The sequence below is a fragment of the Daphnia magna genome, linkage group LG8 (assembly GCF_020631705.1).
Source record: "Daphnia magna isolate NIES linkage group LG8, ASM2063170v1.1, whole genome shotgun sequence".
In the NCBI taxonomy this organism is placed as follows: domain Eukaryota; kingdom Metazoa; phylum Arthropoda; class Branchiopoda; order Diplostraca; family Daphniidae; genus Daphnia; species Daphnia magna.
This window is the reverse complement of record NC_059189.1, coordinates 2,441,842-2,457,114: the sequence shown is the minus strand read 5'-3', so window position 1 is coordinate 2,457,114 and position 15,273 is coordinate 2,441,842. Positions and strand designations below refer to the sequence as shown.

At 40.4% G+C, this 15,273-nt stretch overlaps 1 protein-coding gene across 2 annotated transcripts; it reads right to left on the bottom strand.

Annotated features, from left to right (window-relative positions):
• Positions 1-3,606: 3,606 nt before the first annotated feature.
• Positions 3,607-15,141, bottom strand: LOC116928427 (dixin). Of its 2 annotated transcripts, none has more exons than XM_032935506.2 (16): positions 15,015-15,141; positions 14,507-14,625; positions 11,933-12,466; positions 11,150-11,674; positions 10,094-10,415; positions 8,649-8,766; positions 8,246-8,467; positions 7,974-8,147; positions 7,111-7,898; positions 5,374-5,532; positions 5,117-5,248; positions 4,889-5,035; positions 4,724-4,824; positions 4,498-4,667; positions 4,246-4,436; positions 3,607-4,176 (listed from the first exon to the last, which is right to left on the bottom strand). In XM_032935506.2, exons 4-16 carry the CDS (start codon positions 11,320-11,322, stop codon positions 4,102-4,104), a joined length of 2,772 nt encoding a protein of 923 aa, XP_032791397.2. In that variant the 5' UTR covers positions 11,323-11,674; positions 11,933-12,466; positions 14,507-14,625; positions 15,015-15,141; the 3' UTR covers positions 3,607-4,101. The 2 variants fall into 2 exon arrangements, with proteins under 2 accessions (XP_032791397.2, XP_032791398.2); XM_032935507.2 differs by lacking the exon at positions 15,015-15,141 and adding an exon at positions 14,707-14,868.
• Positions 15,142-15,273: the final 132 nt, after the last annotated feature.

Sequence of the window (15,273 nt, the reverse complement as noted above, 5' to 3'; positions counted from 1 at the left end):
AAAATAAACCTGATTTTCGTGATTTTTATTCAATTCTGAATCGAAATCATGTATTTTAAGCAAAATTTGAAATTTGGCCAAAAATGGAAAAGTGGGAAGGGTATAGCCTTCCCACTTTTGTCAAAATCGGCCATAAAACGACATCTCTTGAAATTATCCAAAAATCATACCGCATAATCGAAATTGAACGCTGATTTCGATTTAGTGTGATTGGTTTTCTCATTATACCAGCCGTTTCAGAAATTAACGAAAACAGTGCTGTTAGCGCAACAACTTAATTTAGGCTTTTTAACGTTTAAATCAAAAACTATAAAACCAATAGAAAAATAAACCTGATTTTCGTGATTTTTATTCAATTCTGAATCGAAATCATGTATTTTAAGCAAAATTTGAAATTTGGCCAAAAATGGAAAAGTGGGAAGGGTTATAGCCTTCCCACTTTTGTCAAAATCGGCCAAAAACGACATCTCTTGAAATTATCCAAAAATCACACCGCATAATCGAAATTAAACGCTGATTTCGATTTAGTGATTGGTTTTCTCATTATACCAGCCGTTTCAAAAATTAACGAAAACAGTGCTGTTAGCGCAACAACTTAATTTAGGCTTTTTAACGTTTAAATCCAAATACTATAAAACCAATAGAAAAATAAACCTGATTTTCGTGATTTTCATTCAATTCTGAATCGAATTCATGTATTTTAAGCAAAATTTGAAATTTGGCCAAAAATGGAAAAAGTGGGAAGGGTATAGCCTTCCCACTTTTGTCAAAATCGGCCAAAAACGACATCTCTTGAAATTATCCAAAAATCATACCGCATAATCGAAATTAAACGCTGATTTCGATTTAGTGATTGGTTTTCTCATTATACCAGCCGTTTCAGAAATTAACGAAAACAGTGCTGTTAGCGCAACAACTTAATTTAGGCTTTTTAACGTTTAAATCAAAAACTATAAAACCAATAGAAAAATAAACCTGATTTTCGTGATTTTTATTCAATTCTGAATCGAAATCATGTATTTTAAGCAAAATTTGAAATTTGGCCAAAAATGGAAAAGTGGGAAGGGTATAGCCTTCCCACTTTTGTCAAAATCGGCCAAAAACGACATCTCTTGAAATTATCCAAAAATCACACCGCATAATCGAAATTAAACGCTGATTTCGATTTAGTGATTGGTTTTCTCATTATACCAGCCGTTTCAAAAATTAACGAAAACAGTGCTGTTAGCGCAACAACTTAATTTAGGCTTTTTAACGTTTAAATCAAAAACTATAAAACCAATAGAAAAATAAACCTGATTTTCGTGATTTTTATTCAATTCTGAATCGAAATCATGTATTTTAAGCAAAATTTGAAATTTGGCCAAAAATGGAAAAGTGGGAAGGGTATAGCCTTCCCACTTTTGTCAAAATCGGCCAAAAACGACATCTCTTGAAATTATCCAAAAATCATACGGCATAATCGAAATTGAACGCTGATTTCGATTTAGTGATTGGTTTTCTCATTATACCAGCCGTTTCAGAAATTAACGAAAACAGTGCTGTTAGCGCAACAACTTAATTTAGGCTTTTTAACGTTTAAATCAAATACTATAAAACCAATAGAAAAATAAACCTGATTTTCGTGATTTTCATTCAATTCTGAATCGAAATCATGTATTTTAAGCAAAATTTGAAATTTGGCCAAAAATGGAAAAGTGGGAAGGGTATAGCCTTCCCACTTTTGTCAAAATCGGCCAAAAACGACATCTCTTGAAATTATCCAAAAATCATACGGCATAATCGAAATTGAACGCTGATTTCGATTTAGTGATTGGTTTTCTCATTATACCAGCCGTTTCAGAAATTAACGAAAACAGTGCTGTTAGCGCAACAACTTAATTTAGGCTTTTTAACGTTTAAATCAAATACTATAAAACCAATAGAAAAATAAACCTGATTTTCGTGATTTTCATTCAATTCTGAATCGAAATTCATGTATTTTAAGCAAAATTTGAAATTTGGCCAAAAATGAAAAAGTGGGAAGGGTATAGCCTTCCCACTTTTGTCAAAATCGGCCAAAAACGACATCTCTTGAAATTATCCAAAAATCATACGGCATAATCGAAATTGAACGCTGATTTCGATTTAGTGATTGGTTTTCTCATTATACCAGCCGTTTCAGAAATTAACGAAAACAGTGCTGTTAGCGCAACAACTTAATTTAAGCTTTTTAACGTTTAAATAAAAAACTATAAAACCAATAGAAAAATAAACCTGATTTTCGTTATTTTTATTCAATTCTGAATTGAAATCATGTATTTTAAGCAAAATTTGAAATTTTGCCAAAAATGGAAAAGTGGGAAGGGTATAGCCTTCCCACTTTTGTCAAAATCGGCCAAAAACGACATCTCTTGAAATTATCCAAAAATCACACCGCATAATCGAAATTAAACGCTGATTTCGATTTAGTGATTGGTTTTCTCATTATACCAGCCGTTTCAAAAATTAACGAAAACAGTGCTGTTAGCGCAACAACTTAATTTAGGCTTTTTAACGTTTAAATCAAAAACTATAAAACCAATAGAAAAATAAACCTGATTTTCGTGATTTTTATTCAATTCTGAATCGAAATCATGTATTTTAAGCAAAATTTGAAATTTGGCCAAAAATGGAAAAGTGGGAAGGGTATAGCCTTCCCACTTTTGTCAAAATCGGCCAAAAACGACATCTCTTGAAATTATCCAAAAATCATACGGCATAATCGAAATTGAACGCTGATTTCGATTTAGTGATTGGTTTTCATTCATTCAAGTCTCGAGTAATGGTAAAGGAATTATATACATATTAAACTAAAATGATTGTCACATTTATTGTGTAAATTATCCGAAGTGTTATATTAATTTATCTTGAACCAATAAAATTTTCTAAGTGTTAAAGGGTTGTCTTTAAATTACAAGAAAAAATAGAGCTTGGTTGAATGTAACTCATAGCTCAGTGGTTGGGCATCGGCATGGTACTCCATTAGTATAGGGTTCGATTCCCATAAGAGTGAAAATATACTATAGTTCATGTTATATTATGTTTATGAAAATCAGGAATATATAAGATAATGGTAAATAAATATGTAATTTAAGTTAACATAAGAAAACCATGTATTTAACAACCACATACTTGTAAAAACCCTTATCAAGAAAACGTATTACCCAATATCGTACATTTAATTTTTATTAACTATCCCCAGCGTAATTTAGTATTCAAATACAGATGTAATAAGATTAACAAAAGTTATCATTCGATCACGTTAATGCTTACATTCCAAATAATTAAACGTAACAGGATGTAAAGTAGTAGCAACTACTAGACCAAGTTTGTACTTACAATTAGACTCCACGACAGTCTGAAACCAAAAGATCCTTGGAAATGGTAGAAGTCCATAAGTAAGCTTTCTTTGAACGCCCACCAGGTGGCGAATAAAAGCTTTATTTTTCTACCAAGCGATGACACCGTTGCCGCTTGTATTGTTATAATTAAAAATATAATTATAATAGGGCTCGGCCCTGGTCGGCCCCGGTCGGTTTACTGTATGATTAACTGGACTACTACTTTTTATCCAGGCTCTCTGAATAGACAAAATAATCTGCTTATGTATTGTTTTTACACTCTAAAACCGTCACATACCACGCTGTAGCGTTCCCATAATGTTAACAAAGTAAACAAACAGAAAAGCCTAGCACTTTAAACATGATAGATGAAAAACTGGCTAAGTAGTGTTAAATACAGCACTGACTGTAAAAGGTAACAATGTCACTTTTGAGTCTGCTGTAGGATTACTACAAAACACTAGTAATTTTCACATTTTGTAGAAAGGAACTGTGAATAAGTTTAAATTGTTAATGAGATTCCAGGTTATTGAAATTTTTATACGGGTAAAAAACAAAAGCAAAACAATCAAACCAAACAGAGCAAGTGTTGTGACTATTTGATACAGTCCAGAATTTTATAAAGATATGTATATATATAATATATATTTATACTGCAACATCTTCCAGTAAAGTGATGGCATTTACACATTTAGCATGAATTTAAGTACTGCATTACATGGGCAAAACAAAGCAATACCTAAACTTGGATCTCTTCGACCCACGCAATTATCTTACCATCAAACCCTGGGAGTATCATGTTATCATCTGCAATCTGTAAAACACAAATTGGTTTATTTTACACCTCTTGATATTGGTAAGTATTAACTCTCTAATTCAATACCTCCTCTTTAACAAATCCGTATTCGGCGTCTTGAGCTTTGAAATGAAATCGATAAACGCCAGGTCGATCGAATAGTGTTTTGAAATCACGTAGGGAAATTTCTCCAAGTCTACGTGGGATAACTGTCAGGAATGGTGTCACTGTTCGTTCGGTGAAATAGACCACTTTGGTGAATTGGTCCCCGTGGTAACCTAAAATATGAACGACCAATAAAATTCGCTGTGTGTGGTGGAGATGGCAATTGGCGTCTACCATTAATGTTACTACGCTTCAGGGTGTCGTTACTGTGACGTTGGATCAAGGTCGATTGCGAGGCGGAGGACGATGTCATGTCTAAAGTGTCGGGTCCCGCAATGCGTTCAAGAAGGAAAGCCATACACTGTTCCAACGTATCTAGAGTGTGGTGATTCGGGTCATTCCCTCTATTTACAATCCACTATTAAATTTCAGGTAATCTAAAATTGTTACTCTTAACTACCTGAAGTTTGAGCGGAGAGAGGAAAGAGCCTCGCGTGCGACATGTAGCTCTTCACGATATTGGTTTCTTCTAGCATCCATTGTGCTAATGTTCTTGTCCAGCTAAAAATTTACGGACGTTTCACAACAAGCTATTAAAAAATCACTATGTTTCCGGACTTATTACCTTAGCTCGTAAAGCCGGTGTGAAATTGTGCGATGCTTCTTCCAGTACGGCTCGTTGAGTTTCCATCACACGATCTTTGGCAGCAAGCTGACGTCTGAGATCTGCAATTTGGCGATCCTTCTCCTCCAATTTTCGCTGCATTTCAACCTGTTTAACAGTAAATGTCAAATTTCCCAGAATAAAGACCATGCCAGAATACAGAAACTGAAGTGTATGTGGTTATCGAACCTTTTCATTCGTCATTGTTTGGTTGGCTAGAGTGGTTCGAACTAGTTCTTGCCGCAAGCTTCCCAGAGCTTCTTCTTGATTAGCCAAACAGGCTGCCAACCCTCGGCGGCTTCCGTCCAAAGTTAAGCAATCCTGTTATTTGAAAAATAATTATAAAAAAAAAAAAAAAAAAAAAAATCAGCGGCTTCGTTAACATACAAACTTTATTGCCACTAATCAGCTATCGATTTCGTAAGCTGGGCTACAGATTTGCTTACCTGCTGGGCCTTTTTCAAATCAGTCTGCAGATTTGTGCACCTCTGATCTACACTATGAAGCGTGGATCTTAACCAAGAGATGGCATCAGGATCCGTGGATGCAGTGGTAGTAGTTCCCTTACTTTCCGTCATGGTCGCTTCTTGTTGGTTGGTCAACAGCTGTAACATTGAAAACACATACCCCAAAATATTACTAAAGTTTTTAACTTAAAAGGTATTTATGGTTAGTCCTAGAAATCATGGGACACTGAATCTTTCGGTCACGGAGGCGGAGCAAAAGGAATGTTTCACTGACATGTTTTCCAACTAAGTAGGAAACTATATAACACAGCCTTGTGGGCCGACCGTAGCCTCAAGCTTTTCCCATCGACAAGCAGCGTTGAATGCTGTTTCTCGTTACAATGGAGACCCAAACAAAAGCACACAAACTCTACAAATTGCAGAACGATAACGATGAAACACGACGACACGTTTTAAACAATATGCAAGTCGAAACTTTCACTACACCGAATACCCGTCACGCTCTCTTCTGCCATCTGACAGCTGTTTTCGTGGCGAACTACCTACTTCCCCATTGTGAATTTCACTCGCTTCTCTCTCTCGGATGGCTATGAATTGGGCAATATGAAAAGTTATCACATTATTCAGGGCACCGACAAGAAGTTTCTCCACGACTCGGTGACGGATTGATTGAAACACACAACAACAAAAAAAAGGAGAGCGCTAAGGCGGACGTAGGACAAAAGATAAATAGATGTCAAATATACCTCTTCGACACGCCTGCGTCTAGAGCGGACTGAAGGCCACTTCATACTGGCAAGTGAAAAGGCCAAAAGTTGGAGCGTTTCTTGATTCCTTCTTGCCAAGGCCCTGAGGGGCGAAGTGTAAACCAAAGGGGGGATCCGCCTTTTGAATGAAGCCAAAACACTCGGGAACACGAACTACACACCCGTACACACACACACACCTGTGTGTGCTGCAGTACAATTGGGGGTAAAAACCTCTACTCTGGCTTACACGCTCGTACGTGAACACGCGGTGGAATAAACAACAACAATAAAACACGTCGGCGAAAAGAATAGAAGCGACCTCTTATTGTGTGGACAATCGAAGAAAAAAAAGGGGGAAAACGAACGAAATCGAGGCTTTGGCGTGAGACTATTGGGAGAACGAACGCCACTTGTGCATCGGTCAGAGCCGAGTTGGTTTGTGGTGCGATCCAACGCGTAGCCTGCTTATTTTATACCACCAGCACAGGGCAGGCGGCAAACAATACACTCGGTTCTTTATTGTACAACCATTTCAGGAATGAGGGTCACGACGGAAAAGTTCTTCAACGTCATTTTCCGCCCGCGTGCCACAACATCAAATTGCTTGTCACGTTTCGCTTTTCTTCTAGTGTTCAGCCCTGAGTAGATGTTTTTTAAAAAAGTCAGAGTTTACTATCAATTAAATTTGCTAATTCTCCCTTTTTCCTAACTTGCATTTCCTGGCAATAGACGACAAGGGAAATGATCAGGAAAAAAAAAAAAAAAAACCCGACAGGAAATAAATACAAGAGAAGACTCCCACGGATAGCGACTGACATGTGACACTATTGTGATGACCAGAAGGGAAGTAATTAAAAAGTAGGCGGATCTAAAACCGCAACGTTTGGCGAGTAGGGCGGTCAAAGCCGCAATGGGACGTATTTATGCCCGGGAATGTCTATGTTTTTCGTGGAAATGGAAAACTCACCATATTTTGGAGTTCAGCTAGTTGCTTCTTCGTGCGATTGAGGTCGTCCATGAGTAGGTCATGGTGAGCTTTGACGGGCGTCGTGCTCATCATTTCTTCGTGGTTGTTATTGCCTCGCACGGCGCTCCAATAGCCAGGATCAATTTCACCGGACACGCACGTTGGACTTGGTTGATTGGACGAACCTTCCACTTCGCCTCGGCTGCCCAGTAATTCGGCATTCCCACTGCTATTGTTGTTGAAAGCAGTGTTATTAGTTGAAGTGCTCACAGTGAGACTCTGAGGCTGGCCGGGCAAAGGTGGAAGAACACGACGCATGCTGGCCCTGGATCCGCTATTATTCTCATTGGCATCGCTACTTTCACCTGCTGTGATAATCATACTGCCCGTTTGGTCTGGCTGAGGGCCGAGCATGTTTTCCCAAAATTCGAAAATGGATGGCCTGCCTTTAGACACGACACCTGAGACCCCCAAGGCGGGCAATTCTCTACGGCTGCCATATTTCGAATCCTTTTTCAGAATTGGTTTTCGAATGGTGGCGTCCTCTTCACTGGTATTCAAATCGCCAACTGACGTCGACGTGGCCATAGCCGTGTGTTGACGAGGCGATTCAATCAGGCTATCGTCGTGATTGTGATGTTGCAAATTGGCCAACGATCGGGAATTCGAAATTGTCCCGAATTGCGATAGTTGCGATGCAATTTCGCGGTTAATTGTTGATCCGTTCATGGTGTATCGCCGTTGCACACTTGGTGACATGAGCAAATCCGCAGCAGATGACGATGTGGCTGGAATGGTAAGGAAAACAGAAAATGAAAAATTAAAAACATTAGCTCGCGCCACCTAGCGGTCAGAAATGGTACCTAAAGCGGGCCGTATGGCTGTGGCGCCGCTGTTGGTGTTCTGTCGTCGCAGGGTGGCCAAAGCGTTGACCGTCTTCATATCCACCTCCTGTGGTTCAAAACCTGTTGCTGGAAACCGTCGATTTGTCGGCACATTTAGGTTGGGCGTCGTCTGTGAATTGGCCCGAAACGAAGCTACATGCGTGGCCCATCCCCGAAAACCATAAAATTAATTGTGATTTCAACAATGGAAATAAACACAGTATGAATGGTTATTTGAAAACTCAAATTACCCGAATCCCTTCCTTGCTTCACGCTATGCGGTTTGTAGTGCGAAGCCAGCGATAATATCAACCTCATTAGGGACTTGAGATTGCCGGTGGCCAGGTCGCGAGACGTCACGGTAGATGTCCTCACGCGTTGCGACGCCAAAAAAGTCAAAATCTTTTCAAAATTGTCTCGTTTGACCTGTTGCGTTTTGGCGTTGACGTCGATACCACGAATGTCTTTGCCAGCTGTCACACACAAAAGAGTTTCACAGTTAACAATTAGTTTTCGAGTTCAGCAAACTCGACAAAAACTTTTCTGTTTTTGTTTTCCTTCAGTTTGCCTCGAAAGTCGTTGGACCTCAACAACTTGTAACAAAACTGCCACTGTTTGCACGGACGGAAGCAAGGCAGACGACAAAGCACTTACTGATAATTTCAATCAACTTGGCGACAAGGACACCGTCTTGCAGGTCGTTTCCCATGTCTTCAATCAACGGCAGTTCAGGCCGCTTCCTCAACTGCGAATTTACCCAGGCCGTATACGCCTGTGAACGACAAAAACAAAACAAAAAAAACGTACATATCCAAACATGACGAAATGTCAGCCGTGATGATTACGACGTGCTAGCGCTAGTTGTACATGTGTGAATCAAAACGTGTTTTCACGCGTACGCACACAAGGCAGAATGCGATCATTAGGTTGGCGAAGGAAAACATCAACAACACTGGGCTGTTGGATTCTGCGGCGGCGTCGAGTCAGCACTCGACACCATGATGGATGAAACAGAGCACGCCCGAATGAAATTTTTACGTGTAAAATTGATGATGACCTTTGCGCTGGCACATCATGGGAAAAGATCACAAAGCGGCAAAGCATTCCTCACAGTCATTTGATGTTCAATTATTAATAAATTTGAAACTGTCTTACTAGTCCCCCACCCCCCTCACAAAAAAGAAACCTTCGTTTCATTCCGTTCAACTACTTTTGTAACGCAAACAACCGACGGACACAGGCAACTTGCGTATTAGAAACGTTACGGGCTTAAGTGATTTCACTTGGTACCTGTAACTACCTAGTGAAAAAAAAAATCCATTGTCTAGTATGTACCCTCGTACTATTATTCGGAACGTGACTCATCGTCGTCCGATTTGTTACGCCGTTTCACGAAGAAACAACAACAACCAGAAAAGAAGTCCCCCCCCCTTTTTTTCTTTCTTTCTGATTAGGCTATTTTAAATGTTGATATAAAGTGACTCTTCCCATTTTTCATTGGGGTTCGACGCTTATACCATTTCCAGGTTGAACGAATCGCTTCGCTGATTACGGCTAAGAACAATCGGAAAGGCCAGGCTAATTGGACGTAAACTTGACTTGTAGACGCCTCAAGGGGATGGTTTTATTTCATTTAGAGGCGATTCAGACATGGAAGCAGACTAAAAATAAAAGAGGCAGCGACTGAGCCCCCTGGAATAAGTACCATCAAGGAGTCTACGGTGACTTTTTGACTCGACTGCGCAATCCAATTTAGTTAGGGAATCCTCCATCGACCTCTAAGTCGTAGCTACCCACTGCGAAGAAGTGTGCTGCGCAAAACCTCGTTGATGACTCCATGAATAATTCATGCCCTACGAGTACTTTGATTGCGTTATATAACTTTCTCTCTCTCTCTCTTTATCTTCCCCTTCTTCCTCTATCCTACACTGTCAAACCAATAAATCGGGAACATCCTCCGTGATCCTGGGCACAAAAGAATCTCCGTGCACAACTCATTTGACAACACACACACACACACGCTGCGTAGACATTAGGGCAATAAATTCAACGAGGGTCAACAAAGACAACTGGCAACGAAAAGAGTCAAGGAAACGTACCAGCAATTGTTGATTCCACTCGTTCCATGATTGCGATCCATCGGCGGCTCCGTGGTGCTGCTGATGGTATTGGGGTTCGGCAGGCGGAACTGGCCGATAATGGTGACCAATGGATTTTGGCTGTGTCTGCTGAAGCTGTTGCTGTTGTTGTTGTTGAAGATTTTGTTGTTGTGGCTGCTGTTGGTGAGGCTGTTGAACCAAAGGACGCTGACGAGGAGAAAATCCATCAGCGGATCGCGCTAGAATTGGTGAGAAAGGTGGAGGCACTGGCTGCTGTGGCTGTGGTTGCTGGATGGCTTTCTGAGGGGGCGGACAATTATCCCTAATCATTTAAACATAACGATTAAACAAATAACAAAAACCATCGTAGCTGAACGGCGAATAAAGCGGACAAACAAAATGCTTCTATTTCAAGTTAAGAAGAAGAAAAAAAAAGGTGCCTTGTATGCCACGGATCGTCTCAGTGGCTGACTGACAACAATTAATGATTTTTGTTTTTATTTTGTGTAGAATTTAATCTTCTGTTACTATATCTGATGCTCGAAATTCCTATTAAAAAGAAACTTTTTGCCCTTGGATGCTGTCAATTTATCCAACCAAAAAGAAAAAGAAAAGAAAAATAGACAAAGAGGAAATCTCCACATTTTTGTGTTGTTATTCGCCAACGAGGTCTAACGATGCGATTCGTTCCGCTATATGCCAGGATCTTTAGTCTAAACATCTCATTTTGCTTTCCAAATAACAATTTGGCTGTAAAGTACGGTGCGCACAGGGCAGCACAGCTGCGCAGCTTTCCGAAATAAAGAAACAATTTGAAAAGGTTAGACTGAGCTGACAGACAACGGTTCTTTTCTCAAGCGACAAATAACTTTAACAGACTGCGTCTCGTATCTCTTTCCCCATTCCTAAAGGCGACCAAAGAAAAAAACAAAAACAAAAAGAAAAAATCTGTCAGCGTGTCTAACTTGATTAATTTCATTGGCCTTTTCATTATTTTCTTATTACTCTACGCAGCTGACTCCAAGAAACATAACTGTTAAGCGAATCAAAACTTACCTTGAATCGCTAGCTTTATTTTTGTCGGTTGGCGGCGGTGGTTGTTGTGTTGTGGCTGGCGGAGGCGCGTTATTATTGAGGTGTTTATCGGCTTTTTTGCTGCTGCCGCCGGAACTGTTGCCGTTGCCGCGCGACCCCAGCGATGAAACCTTCCACTTAAACATGCTGCCCATTCAGACGACCTTTTTTTAGTGGCTTCTTGAAATATTCAGCAAAAAGGGGTGGCCGAAAGCGTTTCGGCAACGTTATCCAAGAAACACTTGTTTTCAGAGAAGACGACGGGGGGTGAGAGGTAAAAATCAGCAAGTGACAGAGAGCAGTAATTTCAATCCGAACTGGAGTGCGTCCGGCAAGTAACTGAGGCCATGAAAAGGCTTCCACACCATTCCCCTTTAAAATAAAGAGACGAGGCAAAGCGAGCAGTGGAAAAGATACATAGAGATAGTAGTGAACATGGAAAAAGGGAAGGGGGGGTGTAGAGGAGTGGGAGGGGAATATCCGCGGAGGAACTGTTGAACGGAACACCTAGGGAAAGGAAAAGAGAGAAAAAAAAAAAAAAAGAAACAAAAATAAATAAAACACCCGACCAGGTGATCATCAGACCCTGAGAGAATGAAACCTTCGACGCCTCCGACAATGCAACTACTTCCTGCTGCTGCTGCTAAAGTCCTGCCTTTTTTTTTTAATTTATTTTTGTACATATTCTACTCCACATTTTTGTTCTTTTTGTTTCTGTAGCGAGTTGTCTTGGTTATACACATAATATACGTACCACTTTCTTACCTCGGGTCATGTTCGAGAAGGACCGATTAACGTGCGACGCGTCCGCTTCGGCCCCATGCCTCAATCAACTCGTCTTTTATACTTGACTAGGGCGTGATGAAGCAAAATGCGAACTCTTTTCTTTCTCTTTCCCTCTTTATCTATGGGAGAGATAGGAATAAAAAAAAAACATTTGTTATCTTTTGTCTTGTTTATAAGAGGAATGTGAAATATAAATAACAATAAACGATGAAGGACCGTTTGGGTATACGGTCTGAAAAATTAGAATGACTTCTTGGCGTGGAAGCTCCGAAATGTCCGTCTTGGCAAATCGAAACGTGCCCAGTCCGACAACCATTCGTCGTTGTCAACCAAATATGGCCTATTGCAATCGGAGTTGTACGATCGCCTGGCGCACTTCGTCATAGACGGCGGACGTGAAAGTCTTGGTGTCGACCATGACAGCATGGTGATGTGCCAAAGCGAAACGGTCGAATATATATCACTTTCTACAGCTACTTTCAAAGCGTGTGCATAAAGCTCCAGCCTATGCGCCTAAAATATAAGAAAGAAAGAAAAAGAGAGTTAAGAATCGAAATAAGAAAGAAAAAAAGAAGAGAAGATTAAGAAACACACCACCAGTTTTGGGGCTACCTCAGTTGGACTTTATCACGAGAATGAATCATTCCCAACCGCCCATTTCGAGAGGAAACCCATTGGCGCGGATCCCCCCGACATTACCTTTTTACCTAGCTCCGCTATGAAACAATGAAACCCAAACCATTTGGGAAGTGGCGATCGTTACTTGGATTTCTTTCGGGTTGAATTCACGCTATCTCGAACGAATTTTATGAACACTGGACTGCCAAGACTAGAGCAATAAAAAATTGCTCCAAGACGGCACACGGTGCTCGATCGAACCATCAGTTTTTGAGTCGCAAAGAAAAGCAAGTCCATAATAATAATAATAACAATATAAGTTAAAAACAAAAAGCAAAGCAAAGCAAGACAAAAGCCCAACAGACACTAGCCAGATGCAAACGCGGTCGGTTACGGCTGGCAGGACGGATGATATTTTTCTCTGTTTGGTCTTCTAACATCAGGACGATCGTGAGAAATGGACTCGGTGTGAGAAATTTCCGTTCCATCCGCATACGTGGAGAAGGGAAGGAGACGAAAAAGGGAACGAACAAAAAACAAAAAATCACATGCAATAAAGAGTCGGCCAGCCCCCAAAGATAGGCTACGTGTAATAAGTGTCGAGCTGCGGATGGAGCTCGTTTCTTGACCATCAAAAATGTGTGTGTGTGTGTGTGCCTTTTTTTTCTTTTTCCAGAACCTGTACCACTTCCGCCCTGCTTACTCAGTTATGGAACATCCATGACTGTTGCCTTCCGGAACCAACCCTCAAAAAATGTCTTCTTCCCTCTCTTTTCTTTTTGAAATCTCTCTCTCTCTCTCTCTCGTTTTTTTTTCTCATGGGGAATCTCTAAATGTAATTAAGTTTAATTCTCCCATTGTCAAGCTCTTCCTTTCTCTTTCTCCCCCCTTTTTCTTTTGTTTCCTCAAGTACGCAGTGCTTGACTTCCAAGATGGACTGAAAGTTCCCATGGATCTAAACGCAAAGATTCGCTTAGAATAGCCAAAACAGTTCGGCTTACGGCTGGGCCAAGGTAAAAACAAATCAAACAAATCAAACGAGGTGAGGGTCGTTTGAATCATGCATGCGGTTAGGGCAATTTTTTTTTTTCTTCTTTTCGTTCTTGATGGGACGCGGTCGGCTCTGTGGTCGGCAGAGAAAACGAAAACGTTTCATCATCAAGCGTCGCACACTTACTGCGAGTGACCAGCAATTGCGCTCGGTAGCATTTTTCGGTGCTTGAGGGACTGGCCGGCGTCGATAATCGCATTCTTCATCGCGTTGAACGCCATTGTTTGTCGAATTCAACTAGGCGGCGTAAGAGTTTTCGTTTTTCTTATAAGGCCTGATGGTAGGATACGGCGTTGGATCGACAAACCACGAATGGCGGCGTCGTGCATTTTAAAGTGGAATTTAAAGGGAATGAATCATCAAACCTCGTCGTAATTTCAGCTACGTTTATGCAACGGCAGCGGCATTAGGAAAATCACGAAGTAAGTGGTGCGCGTGGTGTAGGTGCATGTGCACACTCGAAGAGATCGTTAAGGTAAAAACTCGGTTTCACCTGTCTTAGGCTTTTTTTTTCTTTTTCCTACATGGTAAAGAAAAAGCTGATCCCTGATGGCTTTTACGTTTTGTTGCTTTTGGTTTTTGTTTTAATACTGGTTCGGGACGAACGTGAGGGAGCAGATGCTCACAATCAAGCGACCTTTGACTGGACCCCCTGTCTGTGATAATTGTCTTAGAACGGCACGTATAACATTCGTGAAAAGTCCGCAGTCAGCATGCGGTCTATATCGACACGACGATTCACGACTAAATTTCTATATATCGCCCACGTTGATCTCGCTCTTTGATAATGGCGACCCAGTTTACAAATGCAAAGCTTTAGAGGGAGGTGCAACCAAAAATGTCTGATTTACAGTTAGTCGAATTTATCATTAATCTATAAATACCATATGCTTGCTGCTGCTGCTGCATTTGAATACTCGTTACTTGAAGTGGGGTGTAGTTTCAGCTCAGGCTGGAATGATTCAAAGTTTTCGTTTACATTTATGCTCAAAGCACAGCTACCCTACAAAAGGAAAAGTAATCACCAATGAATGCAAATTTCAAAAGAAAAGAATGTTAAAGCCGGATCATCATTCCTACTGACAATATAGCAGGGAGTTTCCTTCACAATGTTATACTGCCTGGATTCAAAAGTGAAACAAGGCAAATCGTGCGTGAAACGAATGGTTATCAATAACGAGGTTTCACGAATCGATGACGGCCACTTTCGAAATTGTGTGGTTTGATGTGCTTGAAAAATTGACCACATCAAATCGCCAAAGACATCCCACTATGTCAAGCACATGGTTATTGTTTGAGTAAAAACTGTGAAATTGCCAAATTGGTAGATTTCACCATCACGTAATAACTAGACAGCTCAACGGCCAGTACTGCTTACACAGTAAAACTCACCACGCGTGCTGATAATTGGGCTTGAAAGATGTAAGCCGTGGTGATGAATTTTCTTTCATTTTTTTCCCACACAACACGTTTGAAACAAAACCGAGCAGACTTCACGTTAACTCTTTCTGCGTTTTCCCTCTAAAAACAGGAGAGCAAATCACCACCGTTGCCAAATAATTCCAATTACAAATTAGTCTCGTTTATGTCTTTTGAAAATTAGTTCTGTATTATTATTGACATCATATAGTAATAATGGGAGACATGAGAA

Coding starts and splice junctions, on each gene's coding strand:
- LOC116928427 (XM_032935506.2), bottom strand. CDS start 11,322: ATGGGCAGCATGTTTAAGTGGAAGGTTTCATCGCTGGGGTCGCGCGGC. Junction 5,036..5,116: donor AAACAATGACGAATGAAAAG/GTTCGATAACCA, acceptor ACTGTTAAACAG/GTTGAAATGCAGCGAAAATT. Junction 4,825..4,888: donor CACCGGCTTTACGAGCTAAG/GTAATAAGTCCG, acceptor GTAAATTTTTAG/CTGGACAAGAACATTAGCAC.